The following is a 23597-nucleotide window of genomic DNA, read 5'->3' as shown; positions in this document are numbered from 1 at the left end:
CTGAATTCTCCCACAGCGCCCCCAACAGTCGGAAAGCAATTTCCGGTTGGCGTTTCCGTCACTTCGTCCATTTTCACGTTTTCGCACATGGTGCCGCACCGGCCGCCGCCAGCCGCCCTCTTCATTTTCAGGATTGTGCTCCGTTTGGCCGAGAATCCGGTATCGTAGTGGTGTTAAATGCGTAGTACGGTTGATATGGTGGACGACCCCGATTATGAAGAGGAGGAACCTTCCTTCAGCGACCCGGAGGATTTTGTGGATGACATCGAGGATGAGGGTGAGCGTCCGTAGGAAAGACGCCGGCTTTATGGCCTAGTGTGAGACGAGCTAAAGTGCTAACTGTGCGGGATAGCTCCATGGAGCTCCACTATCAGGGATGCTACACGGACAGCATTTACTCATAGAAACGCAATTGCTATGATTATAAAAGATCCGTATTACTATATCATTATCCGTTATCAGCTAGTCGCCAACGTTTTTTTTAAGCCGATAACTAACAACTCTGTTTTTGTAACCTCACCCAGTCCAGATATGTTTCTCTCCTATTGAACATATGACCTGCAATATAATATAGAAAGAAGTACAAGATGCTATACAGCATGTCAGCAACCTGACTGTTACCACAGTTTAGCCAACTTAAAGTTCATCTTTAAGTGACCAGTTTGCAGTCAGTTTCATTCAGATGACCCCATTGATGTAACAACCCAACACATTTGCCTGTTAAAGAACTTTTATCATAATATTGAAACATTGGAGTCATTACTAAACTCAAACTAATGCCTAGATTACATTAAAAGTAGTTTACATTCATTCATTTTCATAATCATTGCAGATTGTGTATGCTGTGGTGGTGGGAGTATGTTGAAAGGCATCTATTCTGCCAAAACTGTATTAAGTAGTTTTAACTTAATGACACAGTTGCAAAACAAGCATTACCGGTATACTTTTATACTAGGTCTGGATAATTTGCAAAAGTCTATTTGATACATCGCCCACACTACTTAATTGAAGTTTATCAAAATTGCAAATTGCTAAGTCTACTATTATCCAGGTAATTGGGTTGTAAAGCGTATAAAAAGCAGATACCAATTGATACAAAAAATAGTGTCACTCACAAATAGATAATGTACTCATTTGAGTATCTCAATATTAGAGAAAAAACAAACAAAACAAAAACATATTACATAAATAGGGCAAAATTGGACCTTTCCGGAGTAGTGTTAGAATGGTCAAGTCTTAAATTATATTCTTGGATCAAGACTCAGATTGGTCCTGGTCTAATCCAGGTATAGTTTGGGTTTAGTTTGAGCATAAACCCCAAAACATAAAAAAACCCAAAACAAAACATAAAACTTATTTCAACTGCAAAGAAAATATGCCATTAGGTACATTCAGTACTGTGGTAGACAACAGAAATTCTTCATCGGCTAAAGAAATGATTGATTAGTCAACTAAAAAGGGGGCGTCCTATTTATGCAGAAAAAAAACATTCTAGGAATAATGCATTTATATAAGGACAGATTCAATTTGTGAGTTTAATCAGCCTTTTTAAATGCCTAAAAATACTTTTTTTTTTAACTCGTTAACTTTCCCTTTCTGCTGTTGTCCCATATAAATTGATATAATCAAAATAAAATGATTAGTCAACTACTAAAGGCACATAAGGAAACAAGATTATTCGACAAGAGAGAATGCAGACTCAAAAACAAGACATCAAAAAGAAGATATAAACAGAAAATAATTTCTCACCAAATGCTGACTTGATCTTTTGATTTGTATTTCCAGTTAGGGCAACTTAAATGTTGAGCCGACATGCCCAACTCAAGACATATTATATTTCCAGTGCATAATGCATCTAACATGAGAAATCAGTTTCAGTTATGACTAAACACTTTTTCATTTCAAGCTCTAGAAGGTAAAAATTTTATGTTTTGGCCTTGTCTTCAATGTTGCTTTTCTTGCAATAGGAATAAAGTCAGCTAATTGTGATAATGCCAACTTTCTTCTATAGTCTGCAGCCCTATTTGGTACCTAATTTTCCACAATGGCTACAAAAGGCATATTTCTGTCTCTTCTTTACCTTCTAATACTATATTCTTCTTGTGTCCTGTTATCCCTCAGAGCTCTTGTCTGACATCCTGAGGGAGAAGCCCCAGGAGGCAGATGGCATTGACTCCATGGTGGTGGTGGACAACGTGCCACAGGTGGGCCCTGAGAGGCTGGAGAAGCTCAAGAATGTCATCCACAAAATCTTCTCCAAGTTTGGCAAGATCACCACAGAGTTCTACCCAGAGGCCGAGGGCACCACCAAAGGGTAAGCTCAGTTAGAAAATTAGTTTTAAAATGTTTTCATAATGATAGATGAGTTTTGTTACATTTATAAAGCTCTTAATATGGCTGCTGAAATATCTGGGGGAAAAAAAGAAATTGACGATCATTTGGGGTATCATTTTTGAGGAATCTAAAGTGGATTTTTTTTCTTGCTTTCAGGTACATCTTCTTGGAGTATGCGTCTCCTAACCAGGCCATGGAGGCTGTGAAAAATGCAGATGGCTACAAACTGGACAAGCAGCATACGTTTCGAGTCAACCTGTTCACTGACTTTGATAAGTGAGTCCGCACATGGTAAAAATTGATTCAAGATCTAAACACAACTGACTATTATGTGTGCATGCTTTTAGGTACATGAATATCAGTGATGAGTGGGAGACCCCAGAGAAGCAGCCTTTCAAAGACTTTGTGAGTACATTAAAGAAGAAATGACATGGTTTTCTCAACTATATAGTAACCTTTGACACCTGTGGTCCATTATTTTGTACATTTTAAATCTCACTATTGATACAAAAATGTACTGTCCTGTACCATGCCTATGGATGGCTACCGTTCAAAAAAATAAATAAATCCACTGCTCTTTATTGTGAAGATGCTCCCTATTGAGATCAGGGATCATGGGGACCACACCATGAGTTTCTCTTCTTTTATGCCCATAGCAACCAATGATGCAGAGGTATTCCTTGCAGCATGAGATTGTGCATTGTCACAGATGAAGATGATTTTGCTACAGAAAACACAGTTCTTCTTTTTGTACCATGGAAGAACATGGTCAGTCAGAAACTCCACATACTTTTACAGAGGTCATTTTCACACCTTCAGGGACCCTAAAGGGGCCAACCAGCTCTCTCCCCATGATTCCTGCCCAAAACATGGCTCCGCCACCTCCTTGCTGACATTGTAGCCTTGTTGCGACATGGTGGCCGTCCACCAACCATCTACCACTCCATCCATCTGGACTGTTTGAAAATTGGTCTTCATGTATTTCTGGGCTCACTGGAGCCATTTCTCCTTGTGAGCATTGGTTAATAATGGCCGAATAGAAGGTTTATGCATAACTGCAAGCTTCTGGGGCATCCTACACCTTGATGTTTGCAGGACTCCAGAGGCATCAGCCGTTTCAAATACCTGTTTGCTGCTTTGTAATGGCATTTTAGCAGCTGCTGTCTTAATCCGATGTATTTGTCTGGTAGAAACCTTCTTCATTGTGCCTTTATTTGCATGAATCCATGTGTGTATAATAATGTGGAACGTCCTTCTTGGACCTACCTGGCAAACTAATTGGCACAGGTGTCTGAGATTGATTTCACTGCACCAAAGAGCCCTAAGACACAATAGCATCCATGAGTTTCACTGGAAAACAAAAAAATGTACCTTTATGACACTTAAACCCAATTTGCATAATAATTTGGAATGCGGTGTATAATTCTAGAGACAAGCTGCAATCAAGAGTGTGAATTCTTATCTTTTTGTCTCCTAGGGTAACATGCGCCACTGGATTGAAGACCCAGACTGCCGTGACCAGTACAGTGTGATCTATGAAGCTGGAGAGAGGACGGCCATTTTCTCCAACGACGCCAAAGAGCCCATCCTCGCTGAAGAAAGAGCGGTACATATCGGACTAAACAGAATACTTACTTAATATTCTAAGTAAAATTAAGTATTAACATAATGTGTATGTATGTGTTGTAGCGCTGGACCGAGACTTACGTGCGCTGGTCTCCCAAAGGCACGTACCTGGCTACGTTCCACCAGCGCGGCATTGCTCTATGGGGAGGAGAGAAGTTTAAACAGATCCAGAGGTTCAGTCACCAGGGGGTGTCCCTCATTGACTTTTCACCGTGTGAGAGGTGAGAGGGCCTTAGTACAAATCACTACAAGAATTAAGTGAAAATTTTAGGTCCTTACATGTTCAGGCCAATTAAAAAAACACATTTAAATATAAGCTTGCAATCCATCAGAAATTGTGCTAAAACTGTCAGGTAAATGTTTATGTAAAACATTTAGCACACATTTATGCTTGACTTCACCTAACAAAATATTTTACTTGAATTAAAATCTGAACCAATTAGACCCTGCGTCTAAACTCGCTGTATTTGATATTTGGTATCAAATATAGTAGACTGTAGGGCTGGGCAAATATTTTATTTTTTAATTTTCATATTGATCATATTTTTTCTTGCTTTTATTTTGTCTTCTTAAAAACAATTAAAATGTTTTTCAAAATGAATTTCCAAAGTATAAACAAAGTTTGAACACTGCTTCAAATCATGTGCTTTTCCTGTAGACCTCTCTATTAAAGACTTATCATTGACTATTTAGAAATGATGAATCTGCATCCCGATTAAAATTGATTAAATTGATTGATTAATTGCGCAGGTACGTGGTGACCTTTAGCCCCCTGATGGACACAAAGGAGGACCCCCAGGCCATCATCATCTGGGACATCCTGACGGGACAGAAGAAGAGAGGTTTCCACTGTGAAAGCTCCGCACACTGGCCCATCTTCAAGTCAGTGCCGCAAAAATTGACACAGATGCCAATATTTTTTAGATTGTGTAGAAGTGCGATTCAATTGACCTGTTTTGTTTCAGATGGAGCCATGATGGGAAATTCTTTGCCAGAATGACCCCAGACACATTGAGCATCTATGAGACTCCAGTGAGTACAACACAGTTTGCATCAGATTACAAATTTAAATGTTTGTTCCATAGGCATATGCATTTATTGGTGGAATGAGTGAATTTGTATATTTTTAGCATAGTGTCAAAGTGGCTAATCTACATGAATTCTTTAAACTTACAGTACCTAAAGTAAAACTAGACTAAAGTTTCCTAAAAATAGTGATGTTGTGTTTTCAGTCAATGGGCCTGCTCGACAAGAAGAGTCTGAAAATTACTGGTATCAAGTAAGTAGTTTTTGATGTATGTTCTTATGAAGTTGAATTGAAACTTGGGAATCAAATGGGCATAAATGATATTCCTCAAACTTGACTTGCATAACTTTTACTGTGACTCAACTGTCCACAGATCTGATCTGTGACTTGATCTGCTGGTGTCACATGCTTGTCTCCAGTGATAGATCAGTATAATATCTTACCATGGTTTTTACCCCCTGTAGGGACTTCTCCTGGTCTCCCGGTGACAATATCATCGCCTTTTGGGTCCCAGAGGACAAAGACATCCCAGCCCGAGTGACTCTAATGCAGATGCCCTCCCGGCAGGAGATCAGGGTGAGGAACTTGTTCAATGTGGTGGACTGCAAGCTGCACTGGCAGAGGAACGGAGACTACCTGTGCGTCAAGGTGGACCGCACGCCCAAAGGCACACAGGTGAATGCACACTCACAATACTATATACAAACAAAATAAGTGCAGAGGAAATACTTAAATGATTCTTGTATTTTTCAGGGCGTGGTCACCAACTTTGAAATCTTCCGTATGAGGGAGAAGCAGGTTCCTGTTGATGTGGTGGAGATGAAGGGTAAGTATCCAAAAGGGCCTTTTAATAATGTATCTTACTGTAAAGGGATGGGAATCGCTCCCATTGGGCTCTGTAGTTTTCCAACCTGGAAGTTGGCAGGCACGGTCCTTTTTATTAAGATTTTGTAAATTTACATTTACAAGGGGGGAATGAACGAGAATTGAACTTGTGGAACCAAATGCAAGTGAGCACTGTTGAGCTCCTTAACCATTACTTGGAGAATCATCATCATACTCTACTTTTCTCTATTTGTTGTTGTTTTAGTGCTGCTTGTTGTTTAGCACAAAATTGAGTCTTTGCCTTTGTTTGTGCAGAGAGCATCATAGCATTTGCCTGGGAGCCCAATGGCAGCAAGTTTGCTGTTCTCCACGGAGAGTCTCCAAGAATCAATGCCTCCTTCTACCACGTCAAAAACAATGGCAAGATCGAGCTCACGAGTAAGTCCATCTCTGTTCCTCTCCTAAAAGCTACACATTGTATATTCTTTAGTCATGTTGGCACAGTCAGGGATGTGAGAACAATTATAATAATAATCGTATTGTGATGTCAACCCTGTCACTGTTCACCATTTCTCTATTTAATGCAGCTGTCTGCTCAAACAGACACGTTTTCCCACTCAATTCTGCTGTTGTTCAACCTGAAATACTCTGGATTTAACCAATCGCAGTGTGTGAAAAGTCTGAACTCTCAGAAGAAGCAGATAACTTTACTTACCTTACCCCCTGAACACGAAAGAAAAAATCAACCAATTTAACTTTACCAAAACTGATAGTTTTCTATTATTTTTTTTGTCAAGGTAAACACAGAATGTGACTCATTTTTGTGTTTACATTGTCAAGAATTGTGATTGTATATTATTGTTTCTTCTGCCTAATTTTTATTTCTATGCATTTCTTTTTCAGAGATGTTTGACAAGCAGCAAGCCAACAGCATCTTCTGGAGCCCACAGGGACAGTTCATGGTTTTGGCTGGACTGCGCAGGTTGGTGTAGCCTGTATTCTTTTATATGGTCACTTTACTAAGCTGCAGCCCATGATGATAAACCCCATGTATTTTTCTGACACCTCATATGAGCTATGCATTGATTCTACTGCACATCTGAGGCTTTGTGTTTTAATACAAGTTTTGTATGTATATATCGTTTTTATGTGAGATTGATGGTTGTATTGTGTCTGTCGCAGTATGAACGGAGCACTGGCCTTCGTGGACACGTCAGACTGCACCATGATGAACATAGCAGAGCACTACATGGCCTCAGATGTGGAATGGGACCCCACAGGCAGATACGTGGTCACCTCTGTGTCCTGGTGGAGCCACAAGGTAATTCAGTATACTAAATATGCACCTGTGTCACACCAGCGCTTATTATGTTGTAAACAAATCATATTTAATACTATACTACCACAACATCCAGAGACTTAAGTTACTCAGGACAGATCTCATCCACCCCTGGTGCCTTACCACTGAGGAGCTTGCCAACCACCTCAGTGACTTCAGCCAGGGTGATGGAGGAGTCCTTCTCAGAGTTCCCAGCCTCTGCTTCCTCCTCAGAAGACAGTGGGATTGAGAAGATCCTCAAAGTATTCCTTTCACCATCTGACAATGTCCCCTGTCGAGGTCAGCAGGCCTCCACCTGCACTGTAAACGGTGTTTGTGAAGCACTACTTCTCCCTTCTGAGGCGTTGGAGGGTTTGCCAGAATTTTTTGGCCCACCGGTACCTATACATTCCATGCCCTCAGAGCCAGTTTCTGTGTCTGGAGTCCCGGTTGTTGAGGCCCCCACGTTTATTTTTACTTGTCAACATTATAGGATAATTTAAAGTCAAACCTGTCATGCTTATCGCTGTAGGTGGACAATGCGTACTGGCTGTGGACGTTCCAAGGCCGCCTCCTCCAGAAGAACAACAAGGACCGCTTCTGTCAGCTACTGTGGAGGCCCCGCCCCCCCACGCTGCTCAGCGTTGACCAAATCAAGGTTTGTAAACATTACACATGACTCAACTGATGATCTGCACTAAGTGACCCATGAATGTCATTGTGACCCAAATATGTTCCTCTTCTCTGCAGAATATTAAGAAAGATCTCAAGAAATACTCCAAGATCTTTGAACAGAAGGATCGCCTGAGCCAGTCCAAGGCTTCTAAGGTCAGTCTCTCTCCCTGTGCTTCTTGTGCACTAAAAGTCCTGGTTAAATATAAATGTATGTGGTCGTGCTGTGTGAGTAGGAGCTGGTGGACAAGCGCAGGGCCATGATGGAGGACTACCGGCGGTACAGAGAGGCAGCACAGGCCACTTACCAGGAGCAGAAGAGTCTACGCCTGGAGCTCAGAGGAGGTGGGACAATTTCTCCCAGTTAAATCATGTTTTGGGGTCGTCTTGACAGCAACTCACATTTATAAATAGGACAAATTATACTATTTGTTTTTTTCAGAATTTGTTAGAAATTGTAAACCATAGCTGGGGAATGTCAAACAGTTGGACAAAGTGTTTTCATGATAAGGAGAATGCCTCTCTAGTCATATGCAGTACAAAAATAAGATAACCCATCCTGTTTTACTAACCAACAACAATTTTATCAATGTTGCCTCAACTTTTTTGATATGTATAAAGTGGGACTAAAATGGCACATCCGTTTCACCAGCTGCTCTCATGAACGATTTGATTTTGGAAACTGATTAAGTAGCTATCTTTAATTTCCAAGATCGCATGAATGCAGCACCTTGCTTTAATCTGGTCAGTCTTGTGTGATGGCACCAAATTGCTGTGGCTACAGAAGGCAGCACAAACTTAGATTTTGCCATTTTGTAACAAGAAAGTTGCAAATTTACCTAGTTAGCATTAAAGTTGTTAAAAAATACTAGGAACACTAGATAACTGTGTATATGGTGTGTTAGTACTGTTAAGTAGTGAAAGTGGATTTTGTGTTGAGTTCTAGTTTAATTACACACTGCAAATCCCAACTAACAACTTCTGCTACACGAAAGGAGCAAAATGACTTTTAGTATGAAAAAATAATTACTTGGTTCCTCAATGTGGGGGAAAAATTTACTGGACAGATACAGAAGATTTTGCCATTGTGAGATAGGATTAAGTTTTGTTGGTAAAATAGCAGTGGTTTAGTATAACTTATGTTATTTTACATTTGAATCTATTTCCAACACTTCATAGCACCCGATTTCTTAAAATGTGAAAAACAATTCCACTTTGTCAACTCCTTTGTCATTCCTAACATCCCAACTATTCACCACAATGAGTTAATATTTTGCCATCAACAACAACTAGCATGCTAACAGTGCAACACAGCCTTACTTCCTAGTTTGATAATGATAAGAATGTTTTATAATTAGATGTAGACAGCACACAGCAGTCAATTTTTTACATGTAAAGTCAGTTTATTACATGTAAAATGGGTACAGCCCTTGTAATGATAATTGTACTGTTTATAAACTGTCAGTCGTACCTCGACTTGACACTGGGCTACTATTAAAAATGTTTTTGCTTCCAGGTGTGGATACTGATGAGCTGGATAGCAACGTGGATGACTGGGAAGAGGAGACCATTGAATTTTTTATCAACGAAGAAATCATTCCTCTTGGAGATCTGTAGTCCCATACGCAGGTAAGCAGTAAACTATATTACACTATATACATACATTTAAACATAAAATGGATGTCTGACTAACAGCTTGTGTTTCAGTCCATCCGTTGTTGTGTGGAAACGTGGAGAGGAGTCATTGATTGGAGGACGACGACCACCACCGTAAATCTAGAGGTTTCTGCCAAGGAACCTCTTCATTCAACTCTAGTGACATCATCAAAGTGCGCCTTGCGGATCGACAGCCACTCGGAGGGACGAAACGTAGTCCCTCCCCATCATCCGCTCTTTTTCTCTCTGAACTTTAGTAAAAAAACTGCCTAATTTTTCTACTGAATTGGATCCACCGCTCTCTCGTTTGGACTCGTTTCCAGTGGGGCTATCTGTGAACTAGCCTCAACATGCAAGCGCATCATCGCAGGACAGAGAGGGCTGCGGCTAAACCGGTAGCATCGCTAGTAGATGTGCTAATGTGGCGCTATAGTGGCCTGTTTCCTCCTCCTTTCAGACTAGGCTTTCACACAGGGAGGGGGTGTGCTGTGGGAGTAACTTTAATAAAACAGAATAAACATTCACACGTATTACTATGGTGGTCTTTGTGTTTTCTATCATATATTCTATATTTTATATAAAAAATATTTAAAGGTGCACTGGGTAACTTTTATGAATATAGGTACTCAACCTGCTTGTCTCAAATGAGATGATAAATCTTTGCTTATAATGTTCTTAAACATTTATGTTGTGTTTATTCAGTTATAGGTGTTTATAACTGATCAATATACCTTGTATTCTTACGGGTCACCTCTTCGCAGATGTGTTACTTGCCATACTCTGGATCATTCCAAGCAAACAAGCAAAGCAACATCTCCATGGAGATGAGCAGGTGGCAGACTCTCCACCAGAAAAGGTAAATCATCTTTAAAGAAAATTTTGGAATATGAAGTTCAAACAGGCATTGACATTGATTCTTCTCAACAAACCCTGCTCTGGTAGAATTTAATTTGGGCTTTTAACAACAGACAATTCATCTAGTCAAATATTTGTAAAAATTCTAACCACTTTAGTTTTTTTTTTTCTTTAACTTTGAAACTATGACTTGCATTATAGTAAAATTGTATCACTGTCTGGGCATTGAATCTATTTAACTTTTTTTAACCCCTGTGGCTTTATCTATATTCTCTGAATCATTAGCTACTGTAACTCAACAATAATTTGCTAGTAAAGAGCCAAATACAGTTGAACAATTATGGGCAAAATATCTAATGCAACTTTTCTGACGAGCATTAGATGTGAGATTTAGGATTCTGTTCAGAGCCCAAAGATTCAGACACATTAACATTTAAGAAAAGATGGATATTTGTTTGCCAATTCTAATTTCCAAGTATTCTGTGCATTTCACAACACGTTTGTAGAGCTCTACAAAATACACGGTCGGCAGATTTTGTGCTTAATAAAAAATGATAAACCAGAAAATTGCTCCGTTTGAAATTTGCAGCACTTGCTATGGTCTAGTGATAACCGCTCAAATTGTGATTTTGATTTAATTTGACAGATCTAGCCACTTTATCAGTGTGCAAGAAAATCATTTTTAAGAAATGTTTTCAGTATTGCTCACATATGAAATGAATAAATGATGAAAAAGGGAGAACATTCAATTTGATAAGGATAAATTTATACAAAATTACACAAGTATTACAAATGAAAAGGTAACATTATAATATTATTGAACAGCATATATATAAAGCATATCAAAATAAATAACTAAAAGTAATCTGAATTTTTGGGGTTTTTTTGGGACATCAACTGTGTGTGCAATGCAGCCCTTTTTCCTACTTTGAAATCATAATGAGGCAATACTTTGAAACCATTTACTGAAACATTTTTCACCGTGCATGTTCTGTTGTATTTTACAGTTGATATAACTGCAGCCCTGACAAGATGGCAATATTGGTTACATTGCAGCTTATTTAGAAGGCCGGGGGTCAAATATTACAACTTATTTTTGACATATAAATAAAATATATATTATACATAATGGAAAAAAATCTGGTAGCACTTTATACTAACTACACTTTAATAAGCCTTAGCAAAAGAAAAATTTTATTCTGTCAACTAGAGTGAAGACGTTTCGCTGTTCATCCAAGCCACTTCTTCAGTTCTGGTCAGATTACTGATGGATACTGTCTTATATTTATCTGAAAGGAGGAGCTAACTACACTGAAACTAACACACCTATTGTTTACAGTTTCTGTTTGTCAGTAGTGTTAGTATAAATGGGAGATGAATTATGTCTAAGCTCCCGTTCCTTTTCAAAGAAGGATTGTCTTTCTGAACAAAAATGGCCCATTTAACTCCCCTCTCAAACCATTTTTTTTCTCTGGCTAAGATCTGCAAGGAGTGGTTAGTGTCTTTGAGATGAAGATGGACAACAGACTGGGACCCAGAGGAGCTCTTGTGATGGTATTTGTACATTCTCTTATGGAGTGGCTACTTAGTTTCTAAAATATAAAGCTAACTGCACTCTTCACTACACTGAATGGAGTAGACCACATTGCTTTGTTTGTGGGTCGGGGTTTTGTCCTTTGGGTGAACCAGTTTCTGTCTTAAACTGTTTGTAGGTTTGAAATAGACCAGGATTTCATGCTGTTTGAAAATCCTCTGAAGATATTCAGACACACAAGGTGTAGGGAATAGTTACACCTCTGTTTGTTTTTTGTTTTTTTAGCTCTCTTAGATCTATTGAAGGCCCATTCTGGATATCCACAAGAGAGGGCTTTCTGCACATGGTGTTCTTTCACTTTTCCCTTCGTATTTGTAGGAACCACTTGAACTCTGTGCTGTAGTGTTTGAATAACTCAGGATTTGTGCTGCAGTGGTTGGTGTGACTCAAAAAGCAGATGTCGGTCAGTGTGTGTGGGCTTTATGAAGACTTGTACCTGGAGTCGCCGATCCTCTCCTATAGTTACTGCACAATCTAAGAAGGCCAATTGATTCTCTTTGGCTCCTTCCTCTGTGAACTTGATGTTCAAATCCACAACATTAATATGTGCAGTAAAGGTTTCCAGATCTTGAGTTTTTATTATCGTCCAGTTTTTATACACATAGCAATATCAGTGCATGGGTGGAGTGCCTGGAAATGAGGCCAATGCATTCAGCTCAACTTGTTCTATAAATTGGAAATGATAAGAGAGGCATGGACTAAATCCTACATATTCCACAAATAATCTGGATTAGTTAAAATATCAGTAATGTCTGCTTAAGTAGAATTTCATAGTCTTGTAAAAGAAACTGCAATTGATAAGATAATTTTCAAGTACCATTGTTTTTATCATATTAAAATTGTAGGTATTTCTTGCAATTAAATTGTTGACTCTTGATTCTCCCATGGTTTTTGTCACTGGCTGCGGTTACATGCTCACTCAAAATCAGATTATAATCAGATTGTTTTAATACTTTTAAAATGGCATGTAAATAGCAAAATCAACATGGCATTTAAGTAATCATTGACCTCCAGAAATCCAGTAATAATTAGATTTTGGTGTGCATGTGAATAAAGCCACTGAAAACCACCTTCTCAGACAAGTTTCTTATTTAACATGTTTAAAAGCATGGCATGTACCACCAGAACAGTTTGACAGACCTGAACTACCTGTCAAACCTGACTGGCCTCAAAGATTGGACTAAAAAGGTAGACTAGACATAAGTCAGTTCATCATTGTAACCAGTGTGGAATACCAAAGAATTATGCTAAAGATATAATTTCACAATAGTAGTTTAATAGTAGTTTATTAACTAAATTATAACAAAGAACTGTTACAAAGTTGTTCCTGAAAATAACATTAAGTAACTGAATTATGTCTGTTTTTGATGTAATGGTGAAAAGTTTTAATCGTTGCCATAGCATAATTTTAATATTCTATCTTTTGAATGGGAAAAATTCATCAAAATGTTTCATATAAGGGAAGCGGAAAGCTTAAAATAAAAATAAAAATAAAAAAACCTGAATAATTTCAAATGTTTAAGGTATTTGTTTCATGGCAGTGTTTTTAGAATCACACTTTTTTGGTTAAAGATAAATATTTTCCTTGCTGCTGTGTCTAGTTCTTTGTAGTTGGCAATGATTATTGTTTTGCTTTCTCAACTGACTCAGAAGTTCCTCAGGACACTCAAATGATCAATTATTCAGTTTCAATGTGTGGATTATCTGATTTTTGGCAATACCTCCAGGCACTCTATTGGTCCCTGGCACAGTGGATGAAAATGTTTTATGTTTTTTATGGTGACAATGGTTCTTTCCGTTTCTAAAAAAAATATAAATAATGAACTTTCTATAAGCTTAAAGAGGCCTAAAACAGTGTTTCCAATCAACTCTCGCTGGTGCGCTAGTCGTAACCATATCCCGCAAATCTCTGCGCACCCACGTGAATTTCCTCCGATCTCATATTGACTCTATTTTTGCGAGTGCGCGCTTTGAATATAACGTAGTTCCTCCCGCTCCTCTCCCCCTCTTCCTCTCTCTTTTTCTGTGTGTGTGTGTGTACTGAGCACCCACTTGAAAAAAACAGCCATGAATAAAACATTTAGGCTCCTTTGACTTCCCAGTAGATTGACAGATGTCCATTAGGTCTATCCATTTTATTCACCCGCACTACAAAAAAACTGCTCATTTGATTCCGCCCATGTTAAGTAATTATAAAATTGTTATACCGCAGCAAAAGCAGTTGACTGCATATGACCTGTCCAATCATTTGTATATTTGTGAATTGGGTTGGTACAATACCTCCCTCCACAACTTTCTATTGCACAAAAGCCTGCACTTGTTGCGTTTACAATTGCCCTGCTGTCTCTTTCCACGTGTTCCAGTCAATTCGAGGGCCCCTCCTCTTTCGCACCGTTCTCTTCTTCTATTGGCTCACGCATTGGTCCATCACTCCTTATCCCCGCCCCTTCGCCCCGCCCCCTCCCCTACAGCTCCGCCCTGACGTTACTGGTTCCGCCCCAACACGGAAATATGGAGCAGTGTCAAGAACGGTGGCATTATTATTATGGATTTTTACGCAGTGATCTTTGGTTTTGAACTGTCGATTTTTGTTCCTTTTATGTACGTTTTTTAAATTTAAAGAAGCAAAAATAACTTCAATGGACACATGGAAACGTGTGCGGGACTTAGGACGAGAAGTTCGAACCTTGTTGTCATTAGTTGAGTAGTTTAACGCAGCGTTTGGAAGTCATGGAGAGGGGCGTTTTGGGGTTCATTCGGGCTCTGGGACGTCTCCTTTTGCTTTTGTCTTGGCTGTCATGTAAAGATGGACTATTTAAAGTAAGTAAAGCTCACTGTTTCAACGCTTCGTGCCGTTGTTACGCTGGTATTACCAATGTTTATGCGCGCTACGACCCACAAATAGGATCCTTCCGCGCGTGTGTGGCTATTTCGGGTTCCCAGTAATGTTGCCATGATATTCCGGACAATAATAGCGAGGACGTGCAAAGCGTAGGGTCTGTCTCTGTTTTTTATTGTCACATGGCTAGCAAAATTGCCTACAAATATATTACCAAATTAGATCTAGCCTAGAAATAATAATAATGGTAATAATGATAATAAAATAGTAATAATAATAATAAAAATAATAAATGTCATGTGACAAGTACTAGCTTACTAGTTGCTTTTTATTGTACTTTCCACCAATCAAAACCCTAAAACTTTTGGCTTTTTGGCCCATGTAGTTTATTTTTATTTTCTTTAGTTTTTTTACATAAAGGTGCACTATGTAACTTTTCCATTATTTGCTTGTCTTCATGATTTTGTTTTGGCTGGAATATTCTACATTATGACATTAAACTTATCTGTGTTGCATTTTTTTTTAAATGTTTTTATTGGTCAAAACTACCTTGAAAAACTTACATTCTTAGTGTGAGCGAGGTCATCTCTCCACTGATCTGATCTGTGACATAGCTTGGTGGCATCTCCATAGAGATAAGTCCAATGCCACACCGGGGAAACTATCCTCACAAAGCCATGACACCATTATGGACCCTTTTGTGGACCCTCCACCAGAAAAGTTCCCTAGTGCACCCTTAAAATCATAGGTCTATTAATTAGTTTCACTAATCTCTGCATCACATTGAGTATTAACGTGTTATTAACCTGAGTTAGAGAACATTGAGAAGCAAATATGTTTTTTTTTTTTCTGTCGATCCTGTGTAAATATAGGAGTGGTAAATAGTCGTAGTCACAGTTTGGGGTGTGATAAGGATATCCTGTTAGCAACGTACACAGTGGTTTATTACTGCTAAAACCCTAACGAGGAGGACAAGGAGGCAGAGGGAGGAGGAGGAGAGAAGGAGGTCTGACACACCCACCAGACACACAGTCTGAGGTGGGTAATGCAGAGCTATGTGCATGTCAGGCTAGACTACTCAAAAAAACATAGTTAACATAATTATATTTAAGATTTAACTAAAAGTTGTGTATACAATTTATTCTAGTTTCTTAATTTTGGTGAAGTTTATAATTTTAATTTTCCGGTTGAACGTAGGCAGTAGATGACATGTGTAGAGGTAATTCCTAGGTAAACTGTTACCTATAGGAAACATAGTTAAAAAGCCTGTCTAGATTCCACAGTATCAATATTAGATTACTGCAAATACACCTTTGTTTTGTTAAATCAGTGTTTAAACTTTGAGCAAAAATGCCCTTCTTGCCTGTTTTGTTGATGGTGTACGCAGAGGTATTCTGTTTTAGAACTCAGTGCTATTTCTGATATTTTTATATTTTTTTTATACCCATAAATACAGTGTTACATCAGTTAGATGTCAAATAGATGTCAAATATTTATCACAGATGCTATACCACCAAACCTATTAATAATAAGAAAAACATGAAAACCATATGCACTTTAAGTTTACTGGAGTAACCTTTTTGAAGAAGGGCACTTCTCTGAGTGGTTTTATAGTACTACTTTTATATTAGAATCATATTCTAATAACAATAATAGTAGTTATAGGAGGTCAAATTTCAGGTCAGATCTGTGGAGAGGTGAGTTCTGTCACTGTAAGGATGCTTGTTTTTAAAATACGTTTTAAGCAACATCAACACTTGTAATCGAATAAATGAAAGATAGATGCCTTTAATGCCATACTGGGGAACATTTAAGTGAAAGCGATACAATCTCCACAGAGACAAGCAGGTAGAGAACCCTTCACCAAAAAATATGTAAAAAAAAAAAAAAAAATGTAAGTGGAAGTTAATATAACTTTTAATGTACTACCACTCTGTCTTTAAAGTGTGTATAACAGGTTTTTATGATTCTCTACTTACTTAATATGGTGTATTATAATACCTAATACCTGTTTTTCATTATTAATTATAGTTTTACATAAATTAAAAAGCAATTTGTTAAAAAGTTGACACATGCTGAAATTTACAGGAAGTAGAAAGCTCCAAACATATTGATGACTTAACAGTTCGGCACAGTTAACACACAAAAACACATTTTTTTCTGATACTTTAAACATTATTTCAACAAAATAAAGGTGTTTTGTTATTTTTATTTGTAAGATTTCTGTGAACATTACAGGAGTTTACCACATGGCTGCTCAGTAACAGTTATTTGATGTCACGGTTTCCAACCAGAAAGCAAAATTTTACACCTAAATATGGCCAAACTGTGAACAAACAAATGAACAAATGAAATTTTTACCAAAATCTTAAATATAATGATTTTAACTATTCAAGCACATAGCACCCTTTAGAACGATATTTAATGTTGTTGTTGAAATTGAGAATTCATATATTCTTGTTCTGTATACTTTGATCAAAATGTTATAAGGTTTGTCAATATTTTTATGTTTATTTGAGCAAAAAAACAATTTCTGTGCTGTCAGAAAGTGTGCATGCTATAGTGCAACTTGAAGGGATTTGCCTTTCAACTTTTATAAGCATGATCATTTTAAAGTAGTTCTAAAAGTAAGTACTATTTTTTTACATCCACTACAGCTTTTAATATTATTTTGTAACTGAAACAAAACGTACTTTACACATCCAGGCTACACTTTTATCAGACTTAAAAACTAGTGTCACAGAGCTCCTCCCTGTGCGAGGAGCTATGTGACACTTGACACCTCCTCAACTCATGTCTCACAGCTGTTTGTCCCTGTCCCCTGTCTGTCCTCTGTCCCTGTTACTGTCCCCTGTCCTATATCCCCTGTCCTCTGCCCCTGTGTGCCCCGTCCTCTGTCCCCTGTCCTCTGCCACTGTCTGTCCCCTGCCACTGTCTGTCCTCTGCCACTGTCTGTCCCCTGCCACTGTCTGTCCCCTGTCCTCTGTCCCTGTCTGTCCCTATCCTCTGTCTTCCCTGTTTGCCCTCTATCCTCTGTCCCCTGTCCTCTGTCCCTGCCCTGTGTCTATTTTCTGTCCTCTTTCTGTCCCTGTCTGTCTCTTTTTCTGTCCTCTGTCCCTGTTGCTCCCACTCCCCTGTCCTCTGTCTTGTGTACCTGTCTGTCCCTGTGTGTCCCTGTCTATATCTTCTGTCCTCTGTTTCTGTCCCCTGTCTGTCCCTGTCTCTCCCTCTCCTCTGTCTGTCCCCTGTCCTCTGTCCCCTGTCCTGTGTCTCTGTATGTCCCTGTGTTTATCTTCTGTCCCTGGCCCCTGTCTGTCACTGTCTGTCCCTTTCTGTCCCCTGTCTCTTCCTCTACCATGTCCTCTGTCCCTTAGGTTAGCGCAGTCACCCTCCCAGAGTCCCTGCTGTTTGTGTCCACGCTGGATGGGAGCCTGCACGCAGTGTCCAAACAGTCTGGGGACATCAAGTGGACACTCAGAGAAGGTTCATATATTATGGATACAAGTTTAACAAGTCACAGTGTGGACAGTAGCAGTTTGCAAATGACAACTATTATATTTAAAGCAACACGATGTAACTTTTGCAGATGTCTCCTGCATCATTCCATTAATATAGAATGTTAAAACCATACTTTCTCCATGGGATAAATACGTTTTATGTCATACTGCAAAATATAGCCAATATTTCTATGGAAACAGGCAAGTAGAGGCCCTCCTCTAGGCCAAACAGGAGTCAGGTTTGTGGAGATGCAAGCCTCTTTCTTGTTTTTCAGTCCAATAAAAACAAACAAAATGAAAAATAAATAAATAAATATATAAAAACACCTGGCTGTAATCAGGGGAGTCCTACGTAAACAGAGATGGCATTGGCCACTGGAAGCAGTACACCCTAAACTATTATAAACTAAACTATTATACTATTACACTATTACTATACTAATATTATTAAAATACCATATACAGAGTTTAGCAAAAAAATGAATGTAACTTTCCAGAGGTGGAAAGTCAACTGCATGGAAATAAAGTTAAAACCATACTTCAGAAAATTCTTCATGGAGATAAATAAAGTTTATGCCGTAAAGTGGAGTATAGCCAACAAAACAACATTTCCATGTAAACAAACAGGAGGAGGCCCTCCTCCAGGCCAAATGAGGTCGTTTTCACACGTTAGTGGCTTTGTGGACTGACTCGACTGCGCACTAGATTTACTTCTGTTTACTTCACTTTTGGGTCGGTCTTGTCACATACACCACGCGTTTTTTATCTCAAACAACCACAATGAGCCACGTGAGAGTTCATCAGCTGATTGTCAAGCTTATTTCTATGACAATGCGTTTCAAGCAGACAGAGCTCTGTAGATACGCATGCACGTGCTTGCTTACCTGGTGCTATACGTGATGGTCTTCTATCACCTGTAGATAAATATACAGTGAAGACTATGCGTGCTGGTGACAACAAAGAAAACAGCACACAGACCCAAGCTCACGTTCGCAGACAGGCAGGAGGAGACGTGTCGCTGATGTTAAGTTGATCCAACTGCTTCCTCGGGCTCCACAGCAGCTCTGCAACACCATTCATACAAATATATGTGATCAGCGTGTTCATACTGCACTCGCCCAACTCCAGAGTGCAAGTGGAGCTGCTCAGAAACCTCTTGTTTCAAGTATACTCGGACTAGCCGTTTACTGTGGTCCAGAGTGTGCCTGTTGAGTTCACGTCGGCCCAAGCACTGCTCTCAGAGCGAATGCTCTTTTATGTCGGTCTAACTACTGGCAGTGTGAAAAATACCTAAGAGTCAGGTTTGTTGAGATGCAAGCTAGTTTACAGTAACCATGCATGCTTTTCCTTGGTTTTCAGGGCAATAAAAACATCCATGTAAAACACATGCTTTTATTTTAGTATATTTTTGGCAACAAAGTTATATGCTATGTAACTTGTAAATAACTAAATATGTTTTAATGCACTACTCTAAAAACCCTGTAGTTCTGATCTCTGCAAACAAAATGCAAATTTTCACATCGTGTTACTAAAACATTCATTCATTCATTCATGATTCTCCTAACGATTGAAGATCTCTTTTTTATTTTATTTAATTTTTTTCAGACCCTGTCATCCAGGTGCCAGTCTACCTGACAGAGTGAGTAATACACAAGTCCTTTAAAATTCTATCTATATACAGGGAATGTCAACTTTTATCAGACTTAAAAACTGAATATTTATCATTTATTATCATTTTTGTTTTCCATTCATTTGTATAGCATTTTCTTTTCAAAGTAATAATAAATATAAGTGATTAAAGAAATATTTGTTAGTAAGTTAATTCTTTGGCGTCTCCCTCCGATCTCGCATGACCTGTATGTAAAAAAATAATAATGTACTATATTGTTGTCAGTTAATGTAATAATTTATATAGTTCATCTGCATATGTTAGTTAATACTTCTGTCAGAAGTATCATCATCATCTCTGTTTTTATGGCAAATTATTTCTTTCTTATTTGTTTAGGTCTGGTTTTCTCCCAGACCCAAACGACGGCAGTTTGTACATCCTGGGAGGCAAGCACAAAGAAGGGCTGGTTGTGAGTATAAAGTCCTACTGTATATGTCACTTTATTCAGCCTTACTTCACTCAACTAACTCTATATCTGGTACAGCTACTATTTCATTTGGTGGTATTCATCAAATCAAAGGAATACATGGTGGTACTTCATCATGCAAGTTATGAGATATGACTTAAATAAAAAAAGCAGTTTTGCATAATATTGGACTTTTAAAACAACATTCCATTTCATTTTATTTAATACAAGTTTTACATTTGTTTTTGTTGTGTGATTTCAGAAACTCCCCTTCACCATTCCAGAGCTGGTGCAGTCGGCTCCTTGTAGAAGTTCGGACGGAATATTATATACAGGTAAATACAGTGGGGAAAAGCACTGCACTGATGTGTTTTGAATAATTTAAGTATTGAATTTAATAACCATTTTATTTGTATCTAAATGTTGAACCAATACATTATGTTCTCTTGTCAGCACTTCCAATCCATCTAAATGAATGCTTCCTAAAACATAAAATGCTCCGCACTTGCCAGTCTCCTCTTTCACTACATGACCTAGTCTGACTCCAGCCAAAATACTGGTCACTCCTGATATGTAGGTATTAAGTATATTTATATTTAACCCATGTGGTAATTAGATTTTTATTACACCCCTCTTAAATACATAACTTTTTAAAAGAAGTTTATGTAAGATTTTGATTGAAAATTCCTTAGACATAGACTAAATCTAACCTTCCCTCCCATTCACAAATGAATGGTGAAGACAGTCCCCATGGTAAAGTATGTAAAATGTTTATTTCATGATATTTATGTAATTTATCTGGTCTACTCACCAGTAGCATGCAAAAGATTGTGTTAAGCAGTCACTAGGTGTTTGCCAAATGCACACAAGTTCTGAAATTTCATCTGAAAGTTGGTTAGCCGTTAGCTCAGATGCCACTTTTAAATTCTCATTATTATTTAAAATAAAACATCAAAAGGTCAAGAATGTCTTTAAACAAGGCTCAGCCAAGGCAACCCACCCCTCTTCATCCTTCACTCTCTTCTTTAGTCTATAGGCACTGTCCAGTTTAGCAGCTCTATTTAAAGTGTGGTTGTGCGTGGAGTTTAGGTGTTTAGTCACACTTTTAACCTTAAGTTCTCTCTCTGATTGGAATCCTCTCCACCTCTATTTTATTTCTGTGGAGTATTAACTGCTAACACATAACACATATAGATCACCTGTTATTGTCTTGAAAATTCTATATATAGTTTCACTTTTGCTCTTGATGGCCTGAGTCCTCCCTCCCCTTGTTCCCTACGCAAAGTCACTCCCCCTTGAGAGCGCTATCACAACACAATCACTGTGCATCCTGCTAAGGAAGCTACCGCACAACAGATTATGTTTGTCAACTTGTTGTGTATAGTTTTGTATCAGTTTTGCTTGTGGGCTGAGCATTGCACAGAATCTTACAGCTAACTGTAAGGAGGGTTCAAATAGGGCCCGGGAGAGCTTGCTAAAATACTCAAACATGCATGGATCACATCTAAAAACTCTTCAGGGATGTTTTTGATGAGGGCACAACATTATAATATGGTAGAAAGCTAAAAAATACAAATAATTTTGCACAATACCTGCTAGTGCAGTGTCTGCAGCTCATTGAGTGAATTCTGGAAGTTGTGAGCTTTCATATGGGGCACGACCTGTCTAAATACTGAGGAAAACATATAGCCTTTGTGTGTTAGGATTGTATTATGTTGAATTTATACATAGCCTATAGGCCAATAGTCTACTCACAATGAACAAATTGAATCTTGGGCTGAGCTTGAGAATTGAGCATTTCCTTGCCAAGAAGGGGGTCTAAGGACAAGGGATTTTCTGGGACAGTTATGCATTTGCTTGTTTTCTGTTGGTTAATTTGCAGACATATTGTTTAATTTAATCAAATAGTCATAGAGTTTTATGGGTCATTATTTATTACAGTTTTTTCAAAATGCATTTTTCTCCCATTGACACATAAGGATCACCCCTTAAATAGGACCTACATACACCAAACCTTCTCATCTTGAAGATTTTGTAGAAACGTACCTGTTTGTTGACACATTTGTTGAAAGATAATTCCAAATCTGATTTATTAAAGTTTTAACTCCAAAAATGGGGCGAAATTCCAATTTTTCAATTTCCAATTTTCAGATTTAATTTCCTCAAATACTGAATAAAATATCCAAAAAAAAAAACAAAAACAAAAAAAAACCATTTTCTTCCCCCATTCATATGTCCCCAATATGGCTAGTTTTGGCCAGATTTACACATTAAATATTTTCATATGAAAATATTACATGATGGAAAACTTACTCACATTTTTTCTTACATTTGTGCAAATAAAGTACAGAAGAACTTTCAAACTGATATCTCTACATTTAGGTCCTATTCACCTGCAGTGTCTCACTTTAATATCTACACAGTAAACACTGAGTTGCCTCTAATAACAAAGGTCAACGTCTCTAATAGTCTCTGACCTACTTGACTATTGCCTAAAAGAAACCCAGCATCTGAGAATGAAGAAAGTAACTCACATATTTGACATTTGACATAGTTTGTGACTGAAATGTGGAACTTTGTGTGTGCAGGTAAAAAGCTAGACATGTGGTTTGTGGTGGATCCAGAGACTGGTGAAAAACAAACCAGTCTAACCACTGGGTCGTCGGAGTCCATCTGCCCCAACACCCCCCTGCTCTACATCGGCCGAACAGGTATGATCAGTCCACTTACAAAGTCATTTCAAAGGATTGTGCATGAAAACATTTCTAGCAAACAAAAATCTGAAAACTGTAATGATGTTACTCATTATTGGCTGCATCTGATTATCCACACTATCCCTAGGCCTGGGCCCTGTCCTGTCTACATCTGTTGTAACAAAGAATAAACCTTTTTGTATTTCATAACTCAGTAGGCTTTGCAAATGGATTATTAGTCATTAAGAGATAGTATTAGTATTTTTTCACAACAACTCATAGACTCAATACACACCCTGCACAGTTATTTTGTCCAATTGACAGAATAGAATTTTCCTTTTGCTGTGGATGATACCTGGACAACTGAGGGATTACACAGAAAAAAATGTAGTTTATCATAAACATATTAAAGTTGATACACACACCTTAATATGATGCTAAACAAAAAGTACTTTAACAAAGTTGTCCTAGGGTTTTTATCTGAAGGACATCAAAATGATGCAGCATCATCAGGACATATCTGGGATCAAAAGTTGCTAAAAGAATGTACATACATCTCAGAGTGTAGTCATGACGGGCTCTTAAT

General features: G+C 38.2%; 2 protein-coding genes and 1 non-coding gene across 3 annotated transcripts in view; all 3 read left to right on the top strand.

The window, feature by feature from the left end:
- The first annotated feature begins 22 nt into the window (after positions 1 to 22).
- eif3ba (eukaryotic translation initiation factor 3, subunit Ba) lies at positions 23 to 9991 on the top strand. Its single transcript, XM_033988751.2, has 19 exons — positions 23 to 277; positions 2122 to 2314; positions 2491 to 2610; positions 2682 to 2739; positions 3812 to 3940; positions 4024 to 4181; positions 4711 to 4842; positions 4926 to 4992; positions 5193 to 5239; positions 5452 to 5662; positions 5741 to 5813; positions 6128 to 6250; positions 6716 to 6794; positions 6995 to 7133; positions 7663 to 7788; positions 7881 to 7958; positions 8039 to 8147; positions 9319 to 9431; positions 9510 to 9991. The coding sequence occupies exons 1-18, from the start codon at positions 178 to 180 to the stop codon at positions 9417 to 9419; spliced, it is 2043 nt and encodes a 680-aa protein (XP_033844642.1). The 5' UTR covers positions 23 to 177; the 3' UTR covers positions 9420 to 9431; positions 9510 to 9991.
- Positions 6841 to 6920, top strand: LOC117379510 (small nucleolar RNA SNORD60). Its single transcript, XR_004542085.1, has one exon. It is a non-coding gene; the product is annotated as a small nucleolar RNA SNORD60 (small nucleolar RNA).
- Positions 9992 to 14426: 4435 nt separating the features above from the next.
- The window catches only part of ern2 (endoplasmic reticulum to nucleus signaling 2), a 28685-nt gene continuing 19514 nt past the window's right edge, over positions 14427 to 23597 (top strand). Inside the window, exons 1-6 of the mRNA XM_033965041.2 lie at positions 14427 to 14727; positions 18121 to 18229; positions 19849 to 19882; positions 20249 to 20321; positions 20581 to 20653; positions 22907 to 23029. Of these exons, the coding sequence (XP_033820932.1) occupies positions 14638 to 14727; positions 18121 to 18229; positions 19849 to 19882; positions 20249 to 20321; positions 20581 to 20653; positions 22907 to 23029 (502 nt within the window). The 5' untranslated portion in view covers positions 14427 to 14637. The remainder of the gene's footprint in view (positions 14728 to 18120; positions 18230 to 19848; positions 19883 to 20248; positions 20322 to 20580; positions 20654 to 22906; positions 23030 to 23597) is intronic.

The sequence above is a fragment of the Periophthalmus magnuspinnatus genome, chromosome 1 (assembly GCF_009829125.3).
Source record: "Periophthalmus magnuspinnatus isolate fPerMag1 chromosome 1, fPerMag1.2.pri, whole genome shotgun sequence".
NCBI lineage: Eukaryota > Metazoa > Chordata > Actinopteri > Gobiiformes > Gobiidae > Periophthalmus > Periophthalmus magnuspinnatus.
Note: the sequence above shows the minus strand (reverse complement) of the source record. Positions and strands in the feature narration are given on the sequence as shown.